Source organism: Hirundo rustica, chromosome 4, assembly GCF_015227805.2.
Source record: "Hirundo rustica isolate bHirRus1 chromosome 4, bHirRus1.pri.v3, whole genome shotgun sequence".
NCBI lineage: Eukaryota > Metazoa > Chordata > Aves > Passeriformes > Hirundinidae > Hirundo > Hirundo rustica.
In genome coordinates, this window is record NC_053453.1 from 62,405,333 (window position 1) to 62,425,229 (window position 19,897).

Sequence of the window (19,897 nt, forward strand, 5' to 3'; positions counted from 1 at the left end):
TATCCTGCAAAGTTCATGTGTTTATCTTCCATTCTTAAAGGAAAAAAAACCAAACTGAGTTTCTTCAATTCCTTCTGCTGCTGACAGTACAAACTATCCAACATCAACTGGAATTGGATCTTAATAAATCTCAATTAAGATCTGACATGGAACCCTAAAAGTCCAGAACAACTGAAATCCAGAACAGATCAATTTACTATGCATCCAGGTTGCTGCTAACATCTCCCTTGTGCCAATGTACACATGACCATGTATGAGCCATGCCAGGGAGTTGTCAAGCCAAAAAAAAAAAAAACCAAAAAAAAAAAACCCAACAACCTAGGAGGAGAGTCATGTGAGCAGCAATAAAGGTGTGACACAGGAGAAAAGATAAGTAAGTAAAGGTAAATCTGACAGCTTCCTGCAGTAGTTGTATCTGGAATCAGAGAATGGTTTGGGATGGAAGGGTCTTTAAAGCCCATCTCATTCCCAACCCCTGCCATAGCCAGGGACACTTTATAAAAGGCAGTGTTAATGTTGTACTTCCTTCCACTGTGGAAGCAACCTTCAACTGATGGAAGCAACCTTCCACTATCCCAGGTTGCTCAGAGCCCCATCCAACCTGGTTTGGAACACTTCCAGGGATGGGGCAGCCACAGCTTCCCTGGGCAACCTGTGCCAGCGCCTCACCACCCTCACAGGAACAATTTCTTCCTAATATCCCATCTAAACCTACTGCCAATTTGAAGCCATTGCCCCTTGTCCTGTCTCCAGGCTGTTGCAAAGAGCCTCTCTCCATCTTTCCTGTGAGCTCCCTTTCGGCTCTGCAAGGCAACAATGAGGTCACCCCAAAGCCCTCTCTTTTCCAGGCTGAACAATTCCAATTCCCTCAGCATGTCCTCACAGCAGAAGTCCTCCATCTCTCAAAGCATCTTGGTGGCCTACTCTGGACTGGCCCCAGCAGGTCCTGGTCCCCTGTGTACTGGGACCCCAGAGCAGCTGCACGAGAGGACAAGAACACGAGGCTGGGCAGCAAAACAGGAGCAGGAAAGAAGAAACCTGGACTTAGCCCTACGTTCTGGAGAAACCACGCCCAGGATCCACAGGCCAGTCCCTGACGCTCCAGTGTGACTGCCAAGCACTGCACACACGGAGCCAGGTGCTCCCTCGGCAGCCCACACACGCCAGCAGCAGCAGAGCACGGAGGCTGTACACCCTCAATCCCAGCCCTCTGCTATGAACACGTCTGGTGCCCTCCCAGGTGAGAAGCAGGCACCAGGGGAAGCAGGATATTCTAACTGGATTTATACCCACCTCCAAACGAGCCGTTGTTTTTATGGTTTAATGTTTCCTTGTCTCGTTATTGCCACTGACTCTGCCGTTCCGGTGAACCCATGGACAGCCTTCTCCCAGTAGGAAAGGCTCTGAGGGGATGTTGCATGGAAGAGAGGTGAATTAGGAGACAGCTGCTGTGACCAACTCTGAAAATAAGTAACAACACCTAGGAGATCCTAGGAATAGCTCTGGAAACCTTCTCAAACTACCTGCAAACACTCCAAAGGGCAGGGAATGAGAAGACATTCTTGTGATCTTGTCTTTCAGATCAAGCTGTGAAAAGTTGTACAAATCAGGGATTTAAATGCTGCAACTGATACACATCAGTTTTAGAAAACGCATTTTATAACCAGCTTTACCAATTGGTACTACCTCATTTCAAGGTTTATAGTGGTAGTTATAGCCCACAGATGGTGTAGATAAGATTTAGCATTAGTTCGTAATACTATCATTAACACAGCATATTATAAAAATTAAAAAAAAAAAAAAAGGTAGAGCCCTACAGGTACAATCTTTAAAAAATTAGCAAAACACAGATGAATACTGATATTCTCTATTTCAGTACTATTTCCCCTTCTCAATGGGCAAAAATTACATCCACATACTTTCATGTTCAGTACACCTCCAAGTGTGGATTAATTTAAAGTATTAATTTCATACCAGCTCAGAAATATCACTATCATTTCTTTGACACATTAATTAAAATATTTTCCCCATTTTAATAATAAAGCAAGTTCCAACGCATAAAGAACAACTAGAGATATTTTAATACTTCCTCCCTCCACTTTCATTTTTTTGCATATAAATGAGGGGGCAGAGTCTGCTCCACACCACCACCCTTCCAGATTTTCTAAAACAGCACTCCTTGATGGCTTCATGACTCTTCAGATATTAGCTGAGCAATCAAGATTACCCTTTGGGAATCTTTGAAGACATCAACTCTGACTCTTCTTGACTGGCCTACGGCTTCCTTTTCCTCAGCCCTGTGGCATGTAACACCACCTCTCTCTTTCCCCTCCCAGGTCCCACCTTATCAGATGGCAATGCTGAGGAGGTCTGCGTGCCTCAAATACACCCCATGCTCCTGACTTCAGTGTGGCAGTGAGAAATTAGAGGATGAGGCAACTTAACAGTGGCCTGTGAGTAACAGTGGAAAACCGAGCCAATAAAATTTCCTTCACTTCTTTTATGACACGGTCACAAAACGACAGCTCTGGCTGAGGAATGCAAAGTCCTCGCGTCCCCTGGCCTACGCAGGCGTGCATGGCATATTCTAATTGGACTGGTGCATGCCTTCCCATCCCTGAGAGACTTCCCCTGGGAAGCCATAGGCACCAGGCAAATGAAATCGGAGACTCGGCTCCTTCGCGTTCCCATTACCCGCCACAGGCTTTGATCAGCGGGGCATAAATAAACACGTAAACGTCCCAGCTCTGCCAAGGTCAACGAGATGCAGCAGAGCTCCTCCAGTCACCTCAAGGAGTTCATTGGATTTGGAATGGGGCAAAACCCTTTGCTGTGCTTAAAAAAAAAAAAAAAAATCACTGGATGTAACAGCAAATGGTTATGATGTGGTGTGACCACCGTAGTTTGGGAAAGCTGAGAGCAATAGAGAGCCTGAAGGGGGAAGGGTTGGGAGTGTCAATGGACCATGCCCAAGAAAGAGGGAAGAGCCAGAGCTCTCCTTCTTGGGGTCCTCTTTCCAAACACCTTCCTATATGGAAAAGTTGGTCTACCCTCTGCCAGAGAGATGCACCTGAAGAACCCAGCTTTCTGCACAGATCTCTGCTGCCTGTTACTGAAGCCAGCACCTCACCTCTTCCATTTGTGCCAGTGAAGGTGCAATTACAGACATTCCCACAGCAGGACAAGCAGCATTGCTGCATTTGATGCAAACGGGGGGAATGCCCCAGCCTTCCAAACCTTTGGCTATTCCTTCACTTGCCCTAACAGAAGGTGGTGAAGATGCACCCTGCTGTTTTAAGTCTTGCCTCTCCTCACAGCTACAGCTTATGAGCAGTGAAACATGGGTGCAGTCACTAGAAATTTCAAGCCAGTGGGGCCCACAAAGGATAGCTGTTATCACCAGTAACATAATCCAGGCTGGAAGGGGAACACACATTAGGGTACTGGGAGCTCTCCTCCCTTCGGTGCCCCACTGCAGTCATTCACTAAAAGGAGCCTCTGCAGAAGACTTAGATTGTAACTGGTTTTGGCATATTTTTGGGGCAACCAAGAATGGTCTCATCCAGCAGAATTTCCAGTTCTTAATTCTAGCTGCTTGCAGAAGTTTCTGTCTGTCTGAGGGTCATCTGTGCAGCTGGGGTAATAGTAACCCCTCCTACCTCACAGCCATACTCTGAGGATTATGCAGGGAGTGGCTGCTCAGTGTACTGAATATGCAAAGGCCTGTTATAAACCCCATATCTGATTGCAACCATAAGCAAAGTCTTATTTAAGCAATCCCTTCCCCAACAAAAAATATATCAGCTGCTCACTCTGTTCTTTCCTTCTGTGTCTTTTTGTCTCCAAGTTCTTCCAGATAACAAAACATATTACTAAGATATTTCCCTTTTGTGCTGTAAAGTTGTTTACTACAAATAATACAGAATTTTCACACAATGTAGTGTACATATAGTTGTTTTGGCTCATTCTGGTATCACACTTGTACTGAAGGAATCTCACTGCCCAGTGAGTGAAAGCCCCACTCCCACACGTCAGATATGCACAGTTGTCCATTTCTCACTGTGCCCACACTCAGGGGAGACCCTTTCTCCAATGCCATCAATTTTAAGAACTTGGGACATACAGCAACAGTTTTTTCTTGCTCCCACTAAACACCAAACTGTATTTCTCTACCAACCATAGTTTAAAAACAAGCTGGCGTCTTTGCACCATCAATGCTTTGCTTGATACTTCTGTATTTGTCTACCACATCACTTAATACCTTTTTTCGCCTTTCAGTGCACTTTGTCCACTCTTTTCAGCAGTCACAACAAAACCTTTTACAATGCCACCTTTTAAACTAAGCTTTCAAAGGCAACATTCTACTAAAACACAATTATAATACACTTCAGGGCAGATTTGCTTCCATATTGTCTCGCTGAACGTGACATTTCTGATCATGCCAGTTTTCACTGCATACACAATGCAGCATATCTCGCCTCTTCTTGTTCTGGTCTCTTCTTAAGTCATTTTGCTATGACTATCAGAGTCACAATCAATCCATCTTTCCCCTTTTACACTCTGATGCTTATTTTCATGTCTAATATCACTGTTATCACACACTCAGCAACTGGATAGGCAAAAATGACGCTGGTAGGGAATGAAGGAAGAAATGTCTGTGGTGCATCTGATTATCACCCACTGGGCAATTCAGCTGTCATGATTCTTCTAGACACACAGACACAATTTTTAGCTGCTTTTCACAGCCCTGACCCTCCCCTGTGACAGGGCACACACTACAATGACATAACTTGCATGCCTGGCCTTGCTCTTTCAGGATAAGGCACATTTCATTGCTCCAGCATACCTCCAAATTGCTCATATTCCTCTCTCTTCCCCTCTCCAAAATGAAACAGCTCGGTTTACTCATTGTGCAGGGGCAGGAAGACAAGGTGAACTGTAGGAGTGATGTGAGAGGATGCCTGCCTTCCCAGATGGCACCAGAACAAGCAGTGTGCTTACAGGAACACCTTAGAGCCTCCGTTTCAGCTTTCCCCACATGCCCTGACAGAATACTCCCTCTTCCCAGCAGTGCCCAGGGATGAGAAGAGAGTGACAGTGCAGTCATGTATTCCCTATACACATCACCAGCTGTTATTAAGAAATTACTGGGTGACTTGAGGGGTAAACCCATCTCCCTCAATCACTTGCACATATAAGAAAACATGCCACAACCCATAATTTGCTGTAAAAACAGTGGGATAGTCCCACTTCCTTTTGCCTGTCTCCCCACAGCATCCTCTCTCTGCCCCAGGGACTGTCACAGCACAGAGTTGTGTGCTGTACTGCAGCCTTGCCAGTGCTACCCCCCTGCCCATCCTGAGATTCTGCTTGCCTGTAGCTGGGACATGCCCTTCCAGGAGGAAACAGCCTGCCTAGGAGCTGGACTTCAGTGATCCGTGTGGGTGCCTTCCAACTCAGGATATTCTACAGTCTTGTGGGGAGGGGTAGAGAAAAGAGAGATATGCATCAGTGTCAAAGCACTCTCAGATCTACCAGCTCTGTTGTATCCAGACTCAGGTCTGAAATATCTTCATGTGCAAAGCAAGTCACAGGAAAAGAGAACAAACAACGAGAAGAGTTACTTGAGCCATGAGCCATACTAACCATCAGGACTGGATCCTCACTGTTCTAAACACTGTATGCTGTTCCTGTCCTGAAGAGCTGGCAGCATACTCAGAACACCCTTTCTCCCCTAAATCCAGCAACAGAATGGAAATAGGCAACACTGCACCTTCACAACTTCACTGGCAGCCCTCACCTGTAAAACCAGACAGTGATCTTGGAGCACCTCAGAGAGGAGAGTGACTCAAATGTTGCAGCTGGATTACATTTTATAGCCTAGTTACCCTTGGATGCCTGCGCTGTGGAATACCTACAGCAAAACTGCATCTAAGATCAGGCTTAATCCAATGATTTAGCCTGGAACCCAGACCCACTAAAGACATCTGATGCTAGAGCATCAGAGCTTTGCTAGGCACTGGTATGGCATCTTTTATTTTCCTGTGAAATCTACACTCTTCCCATCTACTCTTTCCAAGTTTCCACAAGCCCCTCATCACAGACAGCAATCTGTAGTGAAAATTTAAGGGCCCAGGTAAGATTTAAGATTAAAACAATTTGTGTATGCATTTCTGATCATTACACCTGTAAAGGGGAGTGTAAAGCACACATACCATATAGCTTACACATCCTGATTTTTTGCAGCTGCCCAGAAAGATCACGGGCCAAGCATCTTCTTCTGCTCCTCCCAACAGTGGCCTTTGTGTTAGTTTAACACAGCTTTGTGCATCTATTTCTATCATCAAGTGAAGACGCAAGTGTAGCGGTGGCAGCTACTTTGTGGCAGATGTGAACAGGGATCACTTCCAACTAGTGACAGGCCTGCTGGTAACCCACGCTCCTGTCCCTGAGCATCCTTGGGCTTCTGCAACCTGAACAAATCATGCCCTAACATGAGCAGGATCCTAATCCCCTCCCCTGCCTCCAGAGGGGCGTATTTTGGATTCATAAACTCTTCTGCTGGATTTGTTGATGAAGCAGGAGCTTTCCCTCCCCTCACCTCCTCCAGTCACACCCTGTGCAAGGCTGGGTCTGCTCACCAGTGCACAGCTCTGCTCTGCCCATGGAGGGGATCACCCAGCTCGTGGATCCCACTGGGAACCACCCCAGTCTGGCCCAGGTAAGGATTTAGGCATTTCCGTGAATGATCAGCATTAGGAACCCCAGTGCTTAATGACTCTGAGCACCAGCAAGGCCATGGGCAGTGGATCTCACACAATGAGCCCCTGCCTGCAGCTGGGTCATCCATTTGAGATCACAGAAAGGTGGTTTGGTGTCCAAATGTCACACACTTCTCCGTGACACTCAAAATAGGATATGTTTTCAGGAAAGGAATTCATGGCTATCTCTGCTTTAATGCAGTATTCTCCCAGCAGCAGGTTCCTGTGCTTCCTCCCACCTCAGTTCCCTCCTTGTGTGCTATCCAATTACAGTTTCTTCAGCCACTCCTCCTCAACCTCTCCTAGCATCAGAACACCCTCTATTTTGTATACATTTACATATGTGTGTCTGTTTATCTATGTACATTTGCACACATGTCATGGTAATCACCCTCCCTCTTCTAAATTTTTCCCACTATCGAAACCAATAGCCCTCCCCCTGACCTTGCACTGAACTTGTACTAAAGTCATGGGGAATTCTTCTTTGACTTCATCTCACTTTTAATCCAACTCCCCGAACATGAGGTCAAAACAAGTCCCCACCACAAGCTCTGTTCCTCATCCTGCAGTGTTCTGCATGGGACTTGAAGGAATGGTGTCAAAAATAATAGATGGGGAATGGATTTTGTCTCAGCAAACCAATTTTACTTGAAGGGCAAGAAGGTTGGAGTCACTTGTTAATGGAAGAGACAAGATTAATGAAGCTTTCCCAAAAGGGCACCCCACCTTGCTCAGCACTACTGAGAACTCACATCTAGAACGCATGAATGCATTAACTTGGAACTTTTCTGCACCACTGAACCCTTCACAGGTAGCAGTGTGTCACAGCCAAGGCTCAGACCCCCTTCTTCTTACGCTAAATGCTCTTTCCCACACAACAAATTTACAACACATACTTCTTGACCAAAGACATAAAAGCAGCTGACCTAAACCCAGTCCTGGCTAAACCTGGTTCTGCCAAGCCACGCAACAGAGTTAACCTGCACTGCTTGAGTAAATCAGGGCAGCTGCTCTCACAGGTCATCTGCAGAGGGAAGGAGAAAAGATACACTGTCTTCTGTGAAGATTTAAGGTAAGGCATGCTTGTGACAACTCTTGGTTTCACCGACTCTTCACCTTGCCAGAAGGAGTTCCATCCTCTGCCCTTTCTCTTCTGGTGGTAGAGGTGCATGTGTGGTCTCACAACAAACCGCAGCAGAGAACCAGCAGAGATGACAACAGCCAGGCACGACGGCTTCTTTCAACAGCAGTGCCAGCTGAGAGGATTTATGCAACCACACAGCCTGTTTATCCAAGCACAGAAAAGCAGGAACCAAATGTGTGATTCCCTGTGGCATCTATTCCTGCTGTTGGAAGAGGTGGTCTCTCACCATGTTTCTCATGCCTGGTGTCACAACACACTTCAGCAATCTCTCTGGCCACAAGGCAGGCTAATCCAACTTCCATACTTTTTATCTTTAGGGAAGGGGGTTAATATTGAGTTGGACCAGTGACTGGACTGATCTGAGGCCGCTTGGTCACCAGAGCCGATCCTAGGGAAGCAGCAGGAGCTGGCAGTCAGGACTGGATGAGAACTGGATCGTTCCTTCAGTCTGGTGTGCTTCTGGGCTGCTCATCATGTGAAGCACAGCTCCGAGCAACACAAGTTATTCAATCACAGTTCCTGGGAAGCCCTGCCTGCACACAGACACCACGCCAGGCACCCTCCACCACTTCTCTAAACCACGCTGATCGCCCAGACTCCAGCTCCATGGCTGCCACTTCCCAGAGTGAAGAGCTCAGCACGGCTAACAGCCATGGGCTTGCAGTACAACAGGCCATCTTTTAGCTGGAACGTGTCATCCTGGCAGCAACAGGCTCTGTCACCTGGCATGAAAACTTGTAGCAAGGTTTTGTGGTTAGGAGCAAGGCTGGACAGATGGAGATAAGACATTAGCGAGGGTAATCAGCCATTGGAATAATTTACCCGGGGAACCAGTGCAGCCTATCACTTGATATCTTGAAATCAAGCCTGGGTACTTTTCTAGTAGAATTTTGGATTAAATGCAGTGATAACCAGCTGGGAATGTAAATACCTGCAAGGGGTCAGCTGAAGGTATCTGTCCCCTACTGGCTGATGCTCTGAACATCAGCTGTGTGATTACCTCAGGAAAGAGGGAAATAACCTTTCTGTAGAGCCCGAGTGCCAAAACAATAGAGCACAACTGCATTTGCACTGAAGTCACTTCTGAGTACTTCATTAAAAGATTCAACAGGAGTTCAGTGAGAAGCTGCAAAGCGGAAAGGAATTGCAAAACTTCTGAGGCATGACTACTGAAATAAACTAGCTGTGGATAATTTAGCCAAACAGTAACTAAGCAAACAACATCAACTGGAAAGATACCAGATGACAGAAAGCACAGTAAACTCTTAGAATCAAACATCCTTGGAAAAAAATGTGATTCCAATTAAGAATTTGAAATCTCTTGCGGGCTATTCCTTAAATTTTGCCTGGGATAACTGTGGAGAGCGATTGTAATACGAATACAAACTAATTAAATAAAACAGCCCACTTTAAACAAGACTCCAAAGTAAATTACATTAAAAAGGGAAAAAACAACAACAACAACAACAAAAAAACAACCAAAAAACAAACATCAAAAACTATACAATAATTTGGCTCTTTCCTGCTAGAAAGCACATCAAATTAGTGAACCATAAGAAAGGATAAGATTCAACAGAACAAGCACAAGAACATCCATCTAAAGTTAGCAGGATGAAAAAAAAAACAACAAAAAAATGGCCTGTGGAGCAGACTCTTACCATTAAAATCTATCAGGATGCACAAGAGGTTCCCAGAGGAAGTATTTGTGTCCCACTGTTTCAGAGAGCAGGAGCATCAACCTCAAGCCCAGTCGCCTGCTGTCACAAGCAACTGGACCGTACAACCCCACTGAGATTTACCCAGACCACAAGGCTGCTGTACAGGCAGGACAGGACAAATGCCACCCTCAAACACCACCTGGCAAAACGAGGCTCGACACAGAAGCCAGCTCAGCTCCTCCTAACATCAACAAAAACTAAGAAGAACTCAGATTTGCTACAACTTCAAGTCTGATTATGGATGCCTCCTCCTCGCCCAATTCAGGTGCAGTTCTGAAAACTGGGTCACCCATACATTATTCCTCCAAACCGAGCCACCTCCCTCCGGTGCAACCCTTTAAAAGGACTCTGCCCTTATCCAAGCAATCTCTAAATCATTTAGGTTACGAGAAACTCCAGAACACCACGGAATCAGGTCACAAAATTTCCAACAACACGTTACACGTGTGGCTTGGCCCAGGAGGAACACGCACCCAGCTCCAGGAGAAGCCAACACGGGCATCCATATCCAGCAGGGCCCTGGCAAAGTCTGCAACAAGTCAACACCGATGAGCTGAGCTCAGATCTCTGACCCCATGATTCCTACCAGGTTTGATGCAGTCTTAGCCAATATCTGGGAATAAACGAAGCGTCAAAGAAGGACAAACATGGGTGCTGGGAGGACGATGGGCCGGGTGAGAGCCGCGGGAGCTCCGAATCCCCCCCTGGCAGGTTGGTTGGGGCGCTGGGCTTGCCATCGGAGCTGCTGCGGTGGCCGGGGCTGCGGGAAGGAGGCAGGAAGCGAGCAGCAGGCAGGGATCTCGCCTTTCGTTCCTCTGCCTTCCCTCCGTGACAGGCCATAAAAGTCACGAGGCAAGGAGGAAAACAAGGAGGTGTCCAGAGTTCAAGCACAGCACCCCCGCGACTCCCGGGCCGCAGCTCCCGGCGGGAGCCGAAAGCCCGGCGAACACCGTGGGATCTCGCTCCTGCGTGGGAGGCACCATTTCTGCGGGAAGAGGCTCCTGCTGCTGCTTGGCAGCCGAGCCTGGGACCGGGCCTGCGCTCCGGGCCCTCCCCGCTGCCGGCAGCGGGCGGGGGAGCGGGGGGCGGCGGGCGGGACGGGCGCTGCCGTCGGGGCGCGGAGCCCCCGGCCCAGGATGCGGCCCCCCGGGACCGCCCCGGGCCGGGCGGACCGGAGCCCCCTTCGCCGACCCCTCGGGGGGCACCGGGGCTCCCGCGGCGGCCGCGTCCCCGCGGAGCTCCGCGCCCCGATGGCGCCCGCACCGGGCCCGCCGCGGGAGGAGCGACGCTCTCCTTCCCCGGAGATCCCTCCTCCCGTCCCCCTCGGGTCCTAAAATGGTGGGTCGGCCGCCCTCCCTCCCCTTCCTTTCTCCCCGTGTCCCCCCCCCCCGCCCCCGCTCCGCGCTCCCGGAGCTCGCCCGTCGCCCCCGCCCCGGCGCCGCGGGGCAGCCGCCCCTCCGTCCGGCCCGGCCCGGGCTCCGCGGGGATCCGGCGCCAGGCCCGCGCCTCTCCCGGGATAAACGGCAACGGCGATCCCGGGAATCCGGCAACGCCTCTCCCGGGAATACGGCAACGCCGCCCCCGGCGGCCGCCCTTACCTGCGCCGGGCTCACATCGCGGGGCCGGGGCCAGCGCTGCCCCCCCAGGCGCCCCTCGGCCGCCGCCTCGCCGCCGCCCTGCGCGGGGCCGCAGGTATGTCATGAGTGCCGAGCGCGGCTCCAGGTGAGCCGGGCACACCTACAGGAAGGCAGGCGGGCCGCCCTGATTGGCGTGCGGGGCCGGCGGCCGCGCTCCGACGGCACCGCGGCGGGGCAGGGCAGGGCAGGGCGGCCCAGGGGCCGCGGCGGACACGGCGGCTCTGGCCCCGCTCCTGGCCCCGGCCGGCCACAGCCCCCGACACGTCCGAGCGGAAGGTATTTTCCTTAATTTTTTTTTTTTTTTTTTTTTTTTTTTTTTTTTTTTTTTTTTTTTTTAAATTCAGTAATAGTAGCAGTGTGGGTGAAGGTCCTAAAGGGAACGCCACACGAGGAGCGGCTGAAGTCACTCGGTTTGTTCAGCCGGGAAAAGGCTGAGGTCAGAGCTCACAGCAGTTCTGCAGCTTCCTCACCGGGAGGAGGGGCAGGCCCTGAGCTCTGCTCTGTGTGACCAGGGACAGGACCCGAGGGAATGGCCGGAGCTGCGCCAGGGGACGGGAAGGGTGGATTTTAGGAAAAGTTCTTCAAGCAGAGGATGGTCAGGCACTGAACGGGCTCCCCCGCGCAGTGGTCGCGGCACGCAGCCTGACAGAGCTCCAGGAGTCTTTGCACAACCGTCTTGGGCACAGGGTGGGATTGCCGCGGTGTCCTGTGCAGGGCCAGGAGTTGGACTGGATGATCTTTGTGGGTCCCTTTCAGTTCCAGACATTCTGTGATGCTGTAATAACTGTGTCCCTCTCCGGTTTGGAGACAGCACTTGTTTGCTTTGCCTCTGGAGTGCACGTGACCCCACCAGCCCAGGTGTCCCGACCAGCTTAAGAATCAGAGGTGCTTTTTATTTTTTTAAGCTTACTTCATTATCCGAGTCTCTTGTTTTCCCACTCCTTAACTTCACATGCGTGAGCCCTTTGTGTTTCATCCCAGCAGGTAGCTGGAGGTTCAAGGAAAAGTGGTGGGCTGTCCTAGGCTTTACAGGATTACAGGATCCCAGGCAGGATTGCATCCAAGATTGTCAAATAAATGTAAACTAATGAAACACCCAAATACAGAAGAAATTGACCATGGCTAGAATGGTCTCTAGGCTGCATTAAAAAGCTGAATCCACAGCTACATTTCCTGGATGTTCCATCTCTTGTAGGTACACAGGTGCTTAAAGGGATACGGGATTTATGTGAGGGTGCCCTCTGCCATGGTGTATTATGTAGATCTTTGCTCACCAAAATTGCAAAGTGAGCAAAGAGTTACCTTAGATAGCATCTTTAGGCTGGGGAAGGCATTACCTATATTATATATTCTTGTCTCTTCAAATTGATATCCAGAGTTGTCTCTTTGCTAAGTCTGTTTTTTTTTCTCATAATCATTTCCTGAGGCTTGCAGGTGTGTATCCTCCAGGATGTGCTCAGAAGATTTCAGCAAAAGAGAAAGAGGGAGCTTGCTCAACCACCAGAGAAGCCCTACACCCCACAGCCAGGCGATCCTGAACCCTCCCTTCCCTGTGAGACCCGTGTGGAGTCTCCCAGGCACGAAAACTCCCCTCAGAAGTGGCACGGTGAGAAGTCTCCCCAGCCAGCCACAGAATCATCCTCGTGCCTGCTGCTGCCTTCTGATTCAATTACTCCTTTCATTTGTTTGTGTGGGTGCCTTTTTTCAGCAGAGGATCAGCTCCTGCAGCTGAGATTCCCATTCCACATCACTGCATTTACAGTCAGCAGCGAGGAAAGGGATGCTTCAAATTCCCAGAAGCTGACTCTGGATCGTGTCTCTCTTAGTTTGGTGTCAGACCTCTGGGACATTATATAAATAGCCAGTGCATCTTCCCACTGCATTTTCTAAGTTCCTAGCAGCTGGCAGCGGGTTGGAGTTGGTCATCCTGACTGGAAAACTGCTCCTCTTCTTTCCAGAAAAGGAAAACTTACTGTCTGAGGTGGGCTTAACCTCTCCCCCAATCCTTGGCACCTCCAGCAGCTGCAGAGGCAGTTTTCTGTTTGGTTTTGTGAATCGTATCTTGAGATACCTTGCTTTCTCTGTCTGCTGCATGGAGAGTTTGAGTGCTTGAACACATCTGGAACCCAGCACAGTGTGAGCAGGAGAGGGCCTGTCCCATGCTGTGAGTACCCCACGTGGATTGGGCTGCGCTATGTCTTAGCCCACCAAACTCTGGGCTGCAGCAGCTGAGTGCGTGGCATGCCCCTTTCCCTTCAAGGACACACCTCCTGGGGGTGTACACACATCTCTATATCCCTGGAAATATACCCTTGGTATGTTCCTTCCCTGCAAAGAGCCCCAGCGGCACCAAGAGCAGGGCCCTGTACCCTGAACTGCTCCTGCTTCCTGCAGTGCCTTGTGCTATCGTCAGGCCGAGGGGCAGCTGGGACATTAACCTCCCACTCCTCCCACTCCAACATCCTCCTCGTAAACATCCCGTCCCGCTTAAGTCCTGTGCTGTCACATCCTCTCTGCTCTGCCCAGATGCTATTCTGGATTTAGTTCCATATGCAGAGCACACAGCTGGGCATGCCAAAATCCAGGCAGGCAGCAGGACAGAACAGTAACTTGGTTCAGCTGCTGACATATCACAAGTACTGCGGAGGAGGGGAGCTGTGTAAGGGTCTTCTTAAAACTAAAATCCTCTGCTTGAGCTCTCCTTGGAGAGCCAGTTTGCTTCCCTAGGCATGTTCAGCAGCTGTACCTTACTCCAAGCAGACTCAAACGTGCATGCGGCCTGAAAAGCCTTGGTAATAATGGAAGGGAGCAGAACAGGGAGCTTGGAAGCTGCAGCACAGTAAGTTTACACAAGCAGCAAGTTAAACACCCATCCCCGGTGAGTCAGTCCTGGCCATTTCCTTCATTTCCTCCAAGGCTCCCTGTGAACATCCAGCAGTAGCGGCCCTTCTGAAATCCAGTTGTCTCCTTTCCTGCCCCCTTGTTTACAGCTTTCCTTCAGGAGGGAGCAGAGTTCCAGCCTCCAGCACTGCCTTTTCACTGCAGCAGGCTGAGAGAAGGGCAGACCCTCCCCGGCCTCGGCTCAGCTTCGGTACCACAGTGCTCTTGTTGCTTTTCTGAGTGCCAGCACCTTCCTGAGCAACAGCAGGTGCTGAGATAAGAGAGGAAAAAGTATCACAGTTGCACAGTACTTCTTTTTTAAAATCTTGAATGCAGCTGTATTGTTGACGGAGGTTCATTATCCCTACAGCCATACCTTTGGAATCAGTCTGGGAGGGCAGAAAGGATGCAGTGGGGCATTACATTGTTTCAAGTGCACAAACCATCCCTCAGAAATCTGGGTTGGAGATTCTCTGCTTCAGATTGAGGCGTATCTCTTGTTCTGATTCCCCCACATGATAGCAGCTAGGGAGGGGGACTATTTTTAGCTTTTGTTTCTTGGTTTGTTTGCAGGAAGTTCTTCATTTGTGGGAGTGAACTTGGGTGTCTTAGTCTGAGAATGCCCTTCAGTGCCAGCTGTGGATGCAGTTACAAGGGTGAATTCCTGCTGTTGTCTGGGAGAGTCATCATTTATCCCAGGTGTTGAAGAAACTATGGGCTTCACACAGATATATACTGATTTCTGGGATCTTTCTTGAAATTTTTTCAAGGAGATGTTCAGGTGGCTGTGACAGAACAGTTTAGCGAAATACAGAACTGGGAAATTCCTTTGGGTGATATGGCCAGAAATGCTCTTCTGTGTGAAATTAGTTATAAATCCACATTGGTCACATGACCTGAGTTAATTACAGTAGCTCTGAGACAAAACCCATATTGTCAAAGAACATGAACATCCCAGGACAAGAACAGACCAAAATGGGCTTCCCCCATTTCCTTCTCAAGTGCCTTCTGGGAATTCCAAAGAGCCTGCAGCCAACAAGTGACCTAGATACAATGCCGTGTTTGCTCTTATGGAGTAAAACCAGGAGCAAAAAAATCCACCCAAATTATATCTCTTTATAATACTTACTCAGTTTTCAGCCAGGGTTGGGGGTTTTTTTCCTACAAAAAGCGGCAAGAATTGTTTGTACAAATGGATACCTGCATATGAGCCATGGAGGGATAGGTTTTTGTCATGATGAATTATGTACTGGTTACAGTGAAGGTCTACATTGGGTGGATTAAGTGTGAATGGCCCGTTTAGTGTGTTGTACAAATTTCTTCCAAAGTAATTGCAGTGCTTGGCCTGATGTGCAAGTTGGGCCATTGTCCTACACAGCTGAATTCCCCTTTTTTAACAGGGTCTGCCAGGAAAATTTAAACAAATGGACAAGGCTACAGACTGTCTTGAGACAAAGGCTGCTGTTAGGGGCACGAGAGAATGGGATGGTCTGGAGAGTCCCTGCCTGTCAGCCGTGAAAGGTGGTAAAAGAATGCTTTTATTTGCACACATCCTCTAGCCTGACATTGCCCAACAGTTCACTTGGGGAGGCTGATGGGCTTTCCCAGCTCAGTTTACAGCTGCAATCCAGACTGATACCAAGGAAAATGACTGCTCATGCCACAGCTTCAGAAAGGTGTGGGCTGCACACATGCAGATGTTGGCTTCGTTGACCTTCCCTGATTTTCATGGAATTGAGGGTAGGAAAGGCCAGTCTCAAACAGCAAAAGCAGGCAAGATCACCTCAGATGTTCCTTTAGTTTTGCTAAAAAATGTCAACTGGGCAGAAGAACAAACTACTGCTCAGAGCATAGCTACAAACCAAAGAAAGAAGAAAGAAATCCCTACGTCTCTGCTGCTCAAGATTTCACGTGAACAACTGCAGCAAAACATGACTCGGAACTTCACATCTATTTGTTTACATACTGTTTTTCAAAAGACAGAAGGAAATAGCTTAAAAGTTAGTCCAATTCCATTAAAATCCTTTTCTTTGGGTTTAATAAAGTATGGATTTTTTTCACAAGCAAGAAGCTCCTTTGAATAAATATTGGGGGAAAAGGAACTATAAAGGGGTTATATTCTCTGAAGCAGTTACCCAACCTTTAATGATGCACACTGTGGTTAAAGGAACCTGTTTCCTGCTCACCAGTAGCATTTGGGAACTCAGTGGTGGAATTCTCAGTGGAACTCAAGTAAGCTCTTACATTTTTAGGAGAATTTCCCTCGGCCAAACTTTCAAAAATTACATTTGATATATGTAATGCAGTATAATATCACATTATTTTCTTCCTGTTGAATATATGGCTTTTTATACTATATAAGCCCTATTCCCACCTGATTAATATATGTAGATTTATACCGAAGTGTCCGTGCAAGTAAATAACACAAACTTGAATTTAAAGTTGTTTTTTTTTTTTTTTTTCCAAAAGATATAGTGCAGTGAAAGGGTGGTTTATGGCCAAGAACATTAATGAGGATATTTTTTGATACTTTACTCTGAATGCCAGCAGTATGTTTTACTGAATGAAATTATTGCAGTAACTTCTGGCCTGAAGTCCACACATATCAGGAGGTCCGGGGGCTACCTGAGGAGGTTCCACAAGAGATACCCAGAAAACACCATACCTGTAAACAAGGATCCAAAAAATAAAAGGTTGAAAAACCCCACTGCTTCATACTATTAAGATGCCTCCAAAAGGGCAGAAAGACATTATGGAGAAAAAAGTGTACGGGGGGAATGAGTAGTCAGACAGAGGAAGATAGGAAAGCTTTTAGTGGGCTTTGCCTTTTCTCCATCGTCCAAAGTTTTCTTTTTTTGTAATCCAGGATCACAACATTGATATATCCAGAAATACCACACACAAATTTTGGAAAATCTTAATGAGAACTGGTTATGCAAATGCTTCCAAACAGCTGTTCTTAGACAGCCGTTGATATAGGCAATTCCAAGCTCAGTTACAATTTCAAGGAAATCTTTGGGCTTATCCTTTTTCTGCCCTGAGATGCTCCATTCAAGGGACACTCCAAGTTACTTGTTCCTGGCAGGTGCCTTTCCCAGACTGAAATCCCCCATTGCAGCTCCAGGTTTCCTGTAGCTCCAGGGAGCCTTTGGGAGGCAGCTCTTGGTTTCCTGTGGCGCTTTCCATTTCCGTGTTGAGGGATTCTGAACTCTGCAAAAAGCTGGATTTTCCCCCAAATTCTTCTGTGATTCTTCTGTTGCAGCTCTGAAGCAGAGCCCTCATGCTGCAGTAAATTGTTTCCCAGCCCACACTACCTTTCACATCCACATACAGGTAATTGCTGAATTGGGGTCTCAGCCTTGCCCTTTACCTGCGCCTCACACACTGATGTTTCACTTCCTTCCTTAGCAGTGAGAGAAACTAAAGAGAGAGGATCCAGGATAATGAGCATTGTCTGCTTTTGAGAAGTCCTGGAAAATGTTGCTGGGACTCTTAAAATACTTCAACTCCATTTGGAAATGCTAAAGCAAGAACTTCATCAGCATCTTCCTCTGTACTTTTATATGTAGGTGTTGATGGCAATAACTGAAGTTCAGCTGAAGGAGGGGAGGTGACACTCAAAGGCTTCTGTAGAAATTATTCTGAACAAACCAATCAATTCACTACCAGAACATCTAGAACATTTAATTCTGCCTTTTTGTTTCTCTCAGATTCAGGTAGGCCACTTACCTTGCGGTCATTTCTTCAGGCTTTCTGCTCCAGCTATGAAATAAATTACTGTAAGGGAGAGGCGGAATATGGACAAAGTCACACCAGTAGAGGTACTCTTATTCCAGTCCAGACCTGCTGAAATAGTTGGGACCTCTACAAAACTGAGCATGGAGAGCAGAAATAAAATCAGCATGCCTGCCTTCGAGGGGCTTGCCAAACATTCCTCTGGTTCCAGCTGAAAGGGAGGATGTGGCTGTGTAGGAGCTGCACGTGTGCAGGCTTTTCCCCATGCAGGCAGCTGCAGCGTGTGTGCAGCCAGGTGGGAGGATGACACCCAGGAGCTTTCCCCCGTGCTCAGAACAGCTGCCTCTGCCCCAATCCCATCCTGCTCATCTCTCCCCACTCAGAAACCACTGTGCCAGGAAGTCGCTTCTTCCTGGCTGAGATCCTCCTGTGATAATGTCCGTTTAAGTGTTGTTTCTTGTGGTGTAGTTCAGTAGTAATGACTCAAGACCAGCCCTTCACTTTCCTTGTTGCTTCCTCTTGTTGTCTAGACGCAAAATCCAGCCCACAAATTAATCTGTCCCATTTACCAAAAAAACCCCGAGGATCCCCTGTTCATTAAAAAATTGCACAGAGAAGTCCTTAGTTTGTATTAAGGTCCTCTTGTGAAATCAAGCACTTAAGAGTTCAGAAATCCCAAATTCTCCCTGCATTCCAGATGTAGTGTTTGGGACTTTTGTTTCGGTTCTCTTGGTGGACAGAATTACACATAGTGTAGCTTTTAACGAGATAAACACAGTAATTTTTCATCATCTTAGTTTTCGCAGAGGAGGAATAAACGAAGCTGAAATGTGCTTTCCTCTCTGCTCCGTGTCTGCACAAGTCCTGGAGGTGGAGAGCTCCGAGCCTGGATGTGTGATAGTGTAGTGCCCCCTCATGGGGAGCTGTTCCTGACACTGATTCTGGCTGCATCCAGGTGAGAGAGCATGAGCTCGAACACCGTTCTGTTTGCTGTACCTGCTCCTCTATGTTGGCTGTTGTCACACCGGCAGGTCTAGAGAGCAATTTCCCTTTTCCTCCCTCAGGTAGTTTTTGTTAGGATTGGGCACTGGATTACTGTTAAGGCTTTCCGTCAGGGTGTTCAAGAAACATCCACCATTTTATTGTAGTTTCACCTTTTTAAAAAATCTCTGGGATTTCAGACACCCATGGTGGCTTTCCTGGAGGCCCTAAACTTATGTAACATGAGTCCTGTAATTAGATAACCAATCTCATAATCGAAAAATGAGCACATATTCCTGAATCACCACCATGATATTGGCCTGTTGTACACTGAGAGAGGATTCCCTGTGCCCTTCACTCCCCTCAGTTCTGAAAAAAGCAACCTTTCCCCATAGGATGGATTATAAAGATGGATGTGAGCTTGCACAGAAATATAATCATGCATACAGGGTGGGGAGGCATTGTTTGTTTGGAGTTTTGATGCTGTTGTTGAAGGGCAGACTGAAGCAGGATTGTTTCCTATGAGCAAAGGCACATTTTTCATGAATTTTCATGAGCTTTTGTTCTTAACACACAAAAAGGGCCTTTTTTTTTGTGATTCACACTGTGTGACTTTTTAAATTTTCTTTGCATTTAGTTAAGAACAGCACAATCCTGCAAATAAAATATAAAAGCAGAATGACCCTGTAAAAAGAGTGGGGTTTCTGTCTCGGCAAAAAACTTGGTTCATTACTGTGGAGGCTCAGGGTGTAAAGTGGCTGTGGCCACATCCTTGTCCTGTGGTCAACCTGCATTGTCACAGACTCTTCTTTCTCTTCTGACATTTTCACACCTCCTGAGACACTGTGCGTTGAAGTCTCCAAAGAATCAGAGAATAAAGAAACAAAGAGCAAAAGGCTATTTAAAAGTTACCTTGTCACAACTGTGAGTAAATGTTTGATGTTCCATTCTCAGGACCTCCCCTTTCCCTTGTTAGTGATTCTCAACAAAACCATATAAGCAGGGCACTCACATCCAACCCCTGCTATCCCTGTGCCCTGG

The 19,897-nt window shown here is 47.8% G+C and overlaps 1 protein-coding gene and 1 long non-coding RNA gene across 10 annotated transcripts in view; one reads left to right on the forward strand and one right to left on the reverse strand.

Moving 5' to 3' along the window:
* The window catches only part of ARHGEF5 (Rho guanine nucleotide exchange factor 5), a 33,475-nt gene extending 22,183 nt beyond the window's left edge, over positions 1-11,292 (reverse strand). Inside the window, exons 1-3 of one of the 5 annotated variants that reach the window (XM_040061402.2) lie at positions 10,210-10,661; positions 1,524-1,587; positions 1,294-1,403 (exon numbers count right to left, since the gene is read on the reverse strand). Coding sequence is in view for 1 of the 5 variants with exons in the window: in XM_040061398.2 (XP_039917332.1) it covers positions 9,564-9,566 (3 nt within the window). In the remaining 4 variants the exon portion in view is untranslated. Of the gene's footprint in view, positions 1-1,293; positions 1,404-1,523; positions 1,588-9,563; positions 10,662-11,221 lie in introns of those variants that run through there. The other 4 variants (XM_040061400.2, XM_040061401.2, XM_040061399.2 and 1 more) reach the window with 4 other exon arrangements.
* A 172-nt stretch (positions 11,293-11,464) lies between these two features.
* LOC120751477 (uncharacterized) lies at positions 11,465-16,581 on the forward strand. 5 transcript variants are annotated; one of them, XR_005700451.1, is made up of 3 exons: positions 11,465-11,536; positions 12,023-12,145; positions 12,695-16,581. It is a non-coding gene; the product is annotated as an uncharacterized LOC120751477 (long non-coding RNA). The 5 variants fall into 5 exon arrangements; XR_005700453.1 differs by having other exon boundaries at positions 11,468-11,536; positions 12,017-12,145; positions 12,687-16,581; XR_005700450.1 differs by having other exon boundaries at positions 11,468-11,536; positions 12,017-12,145.
* Positions 16,582-19,897: the final 3,316 nt, after the last annotated feature.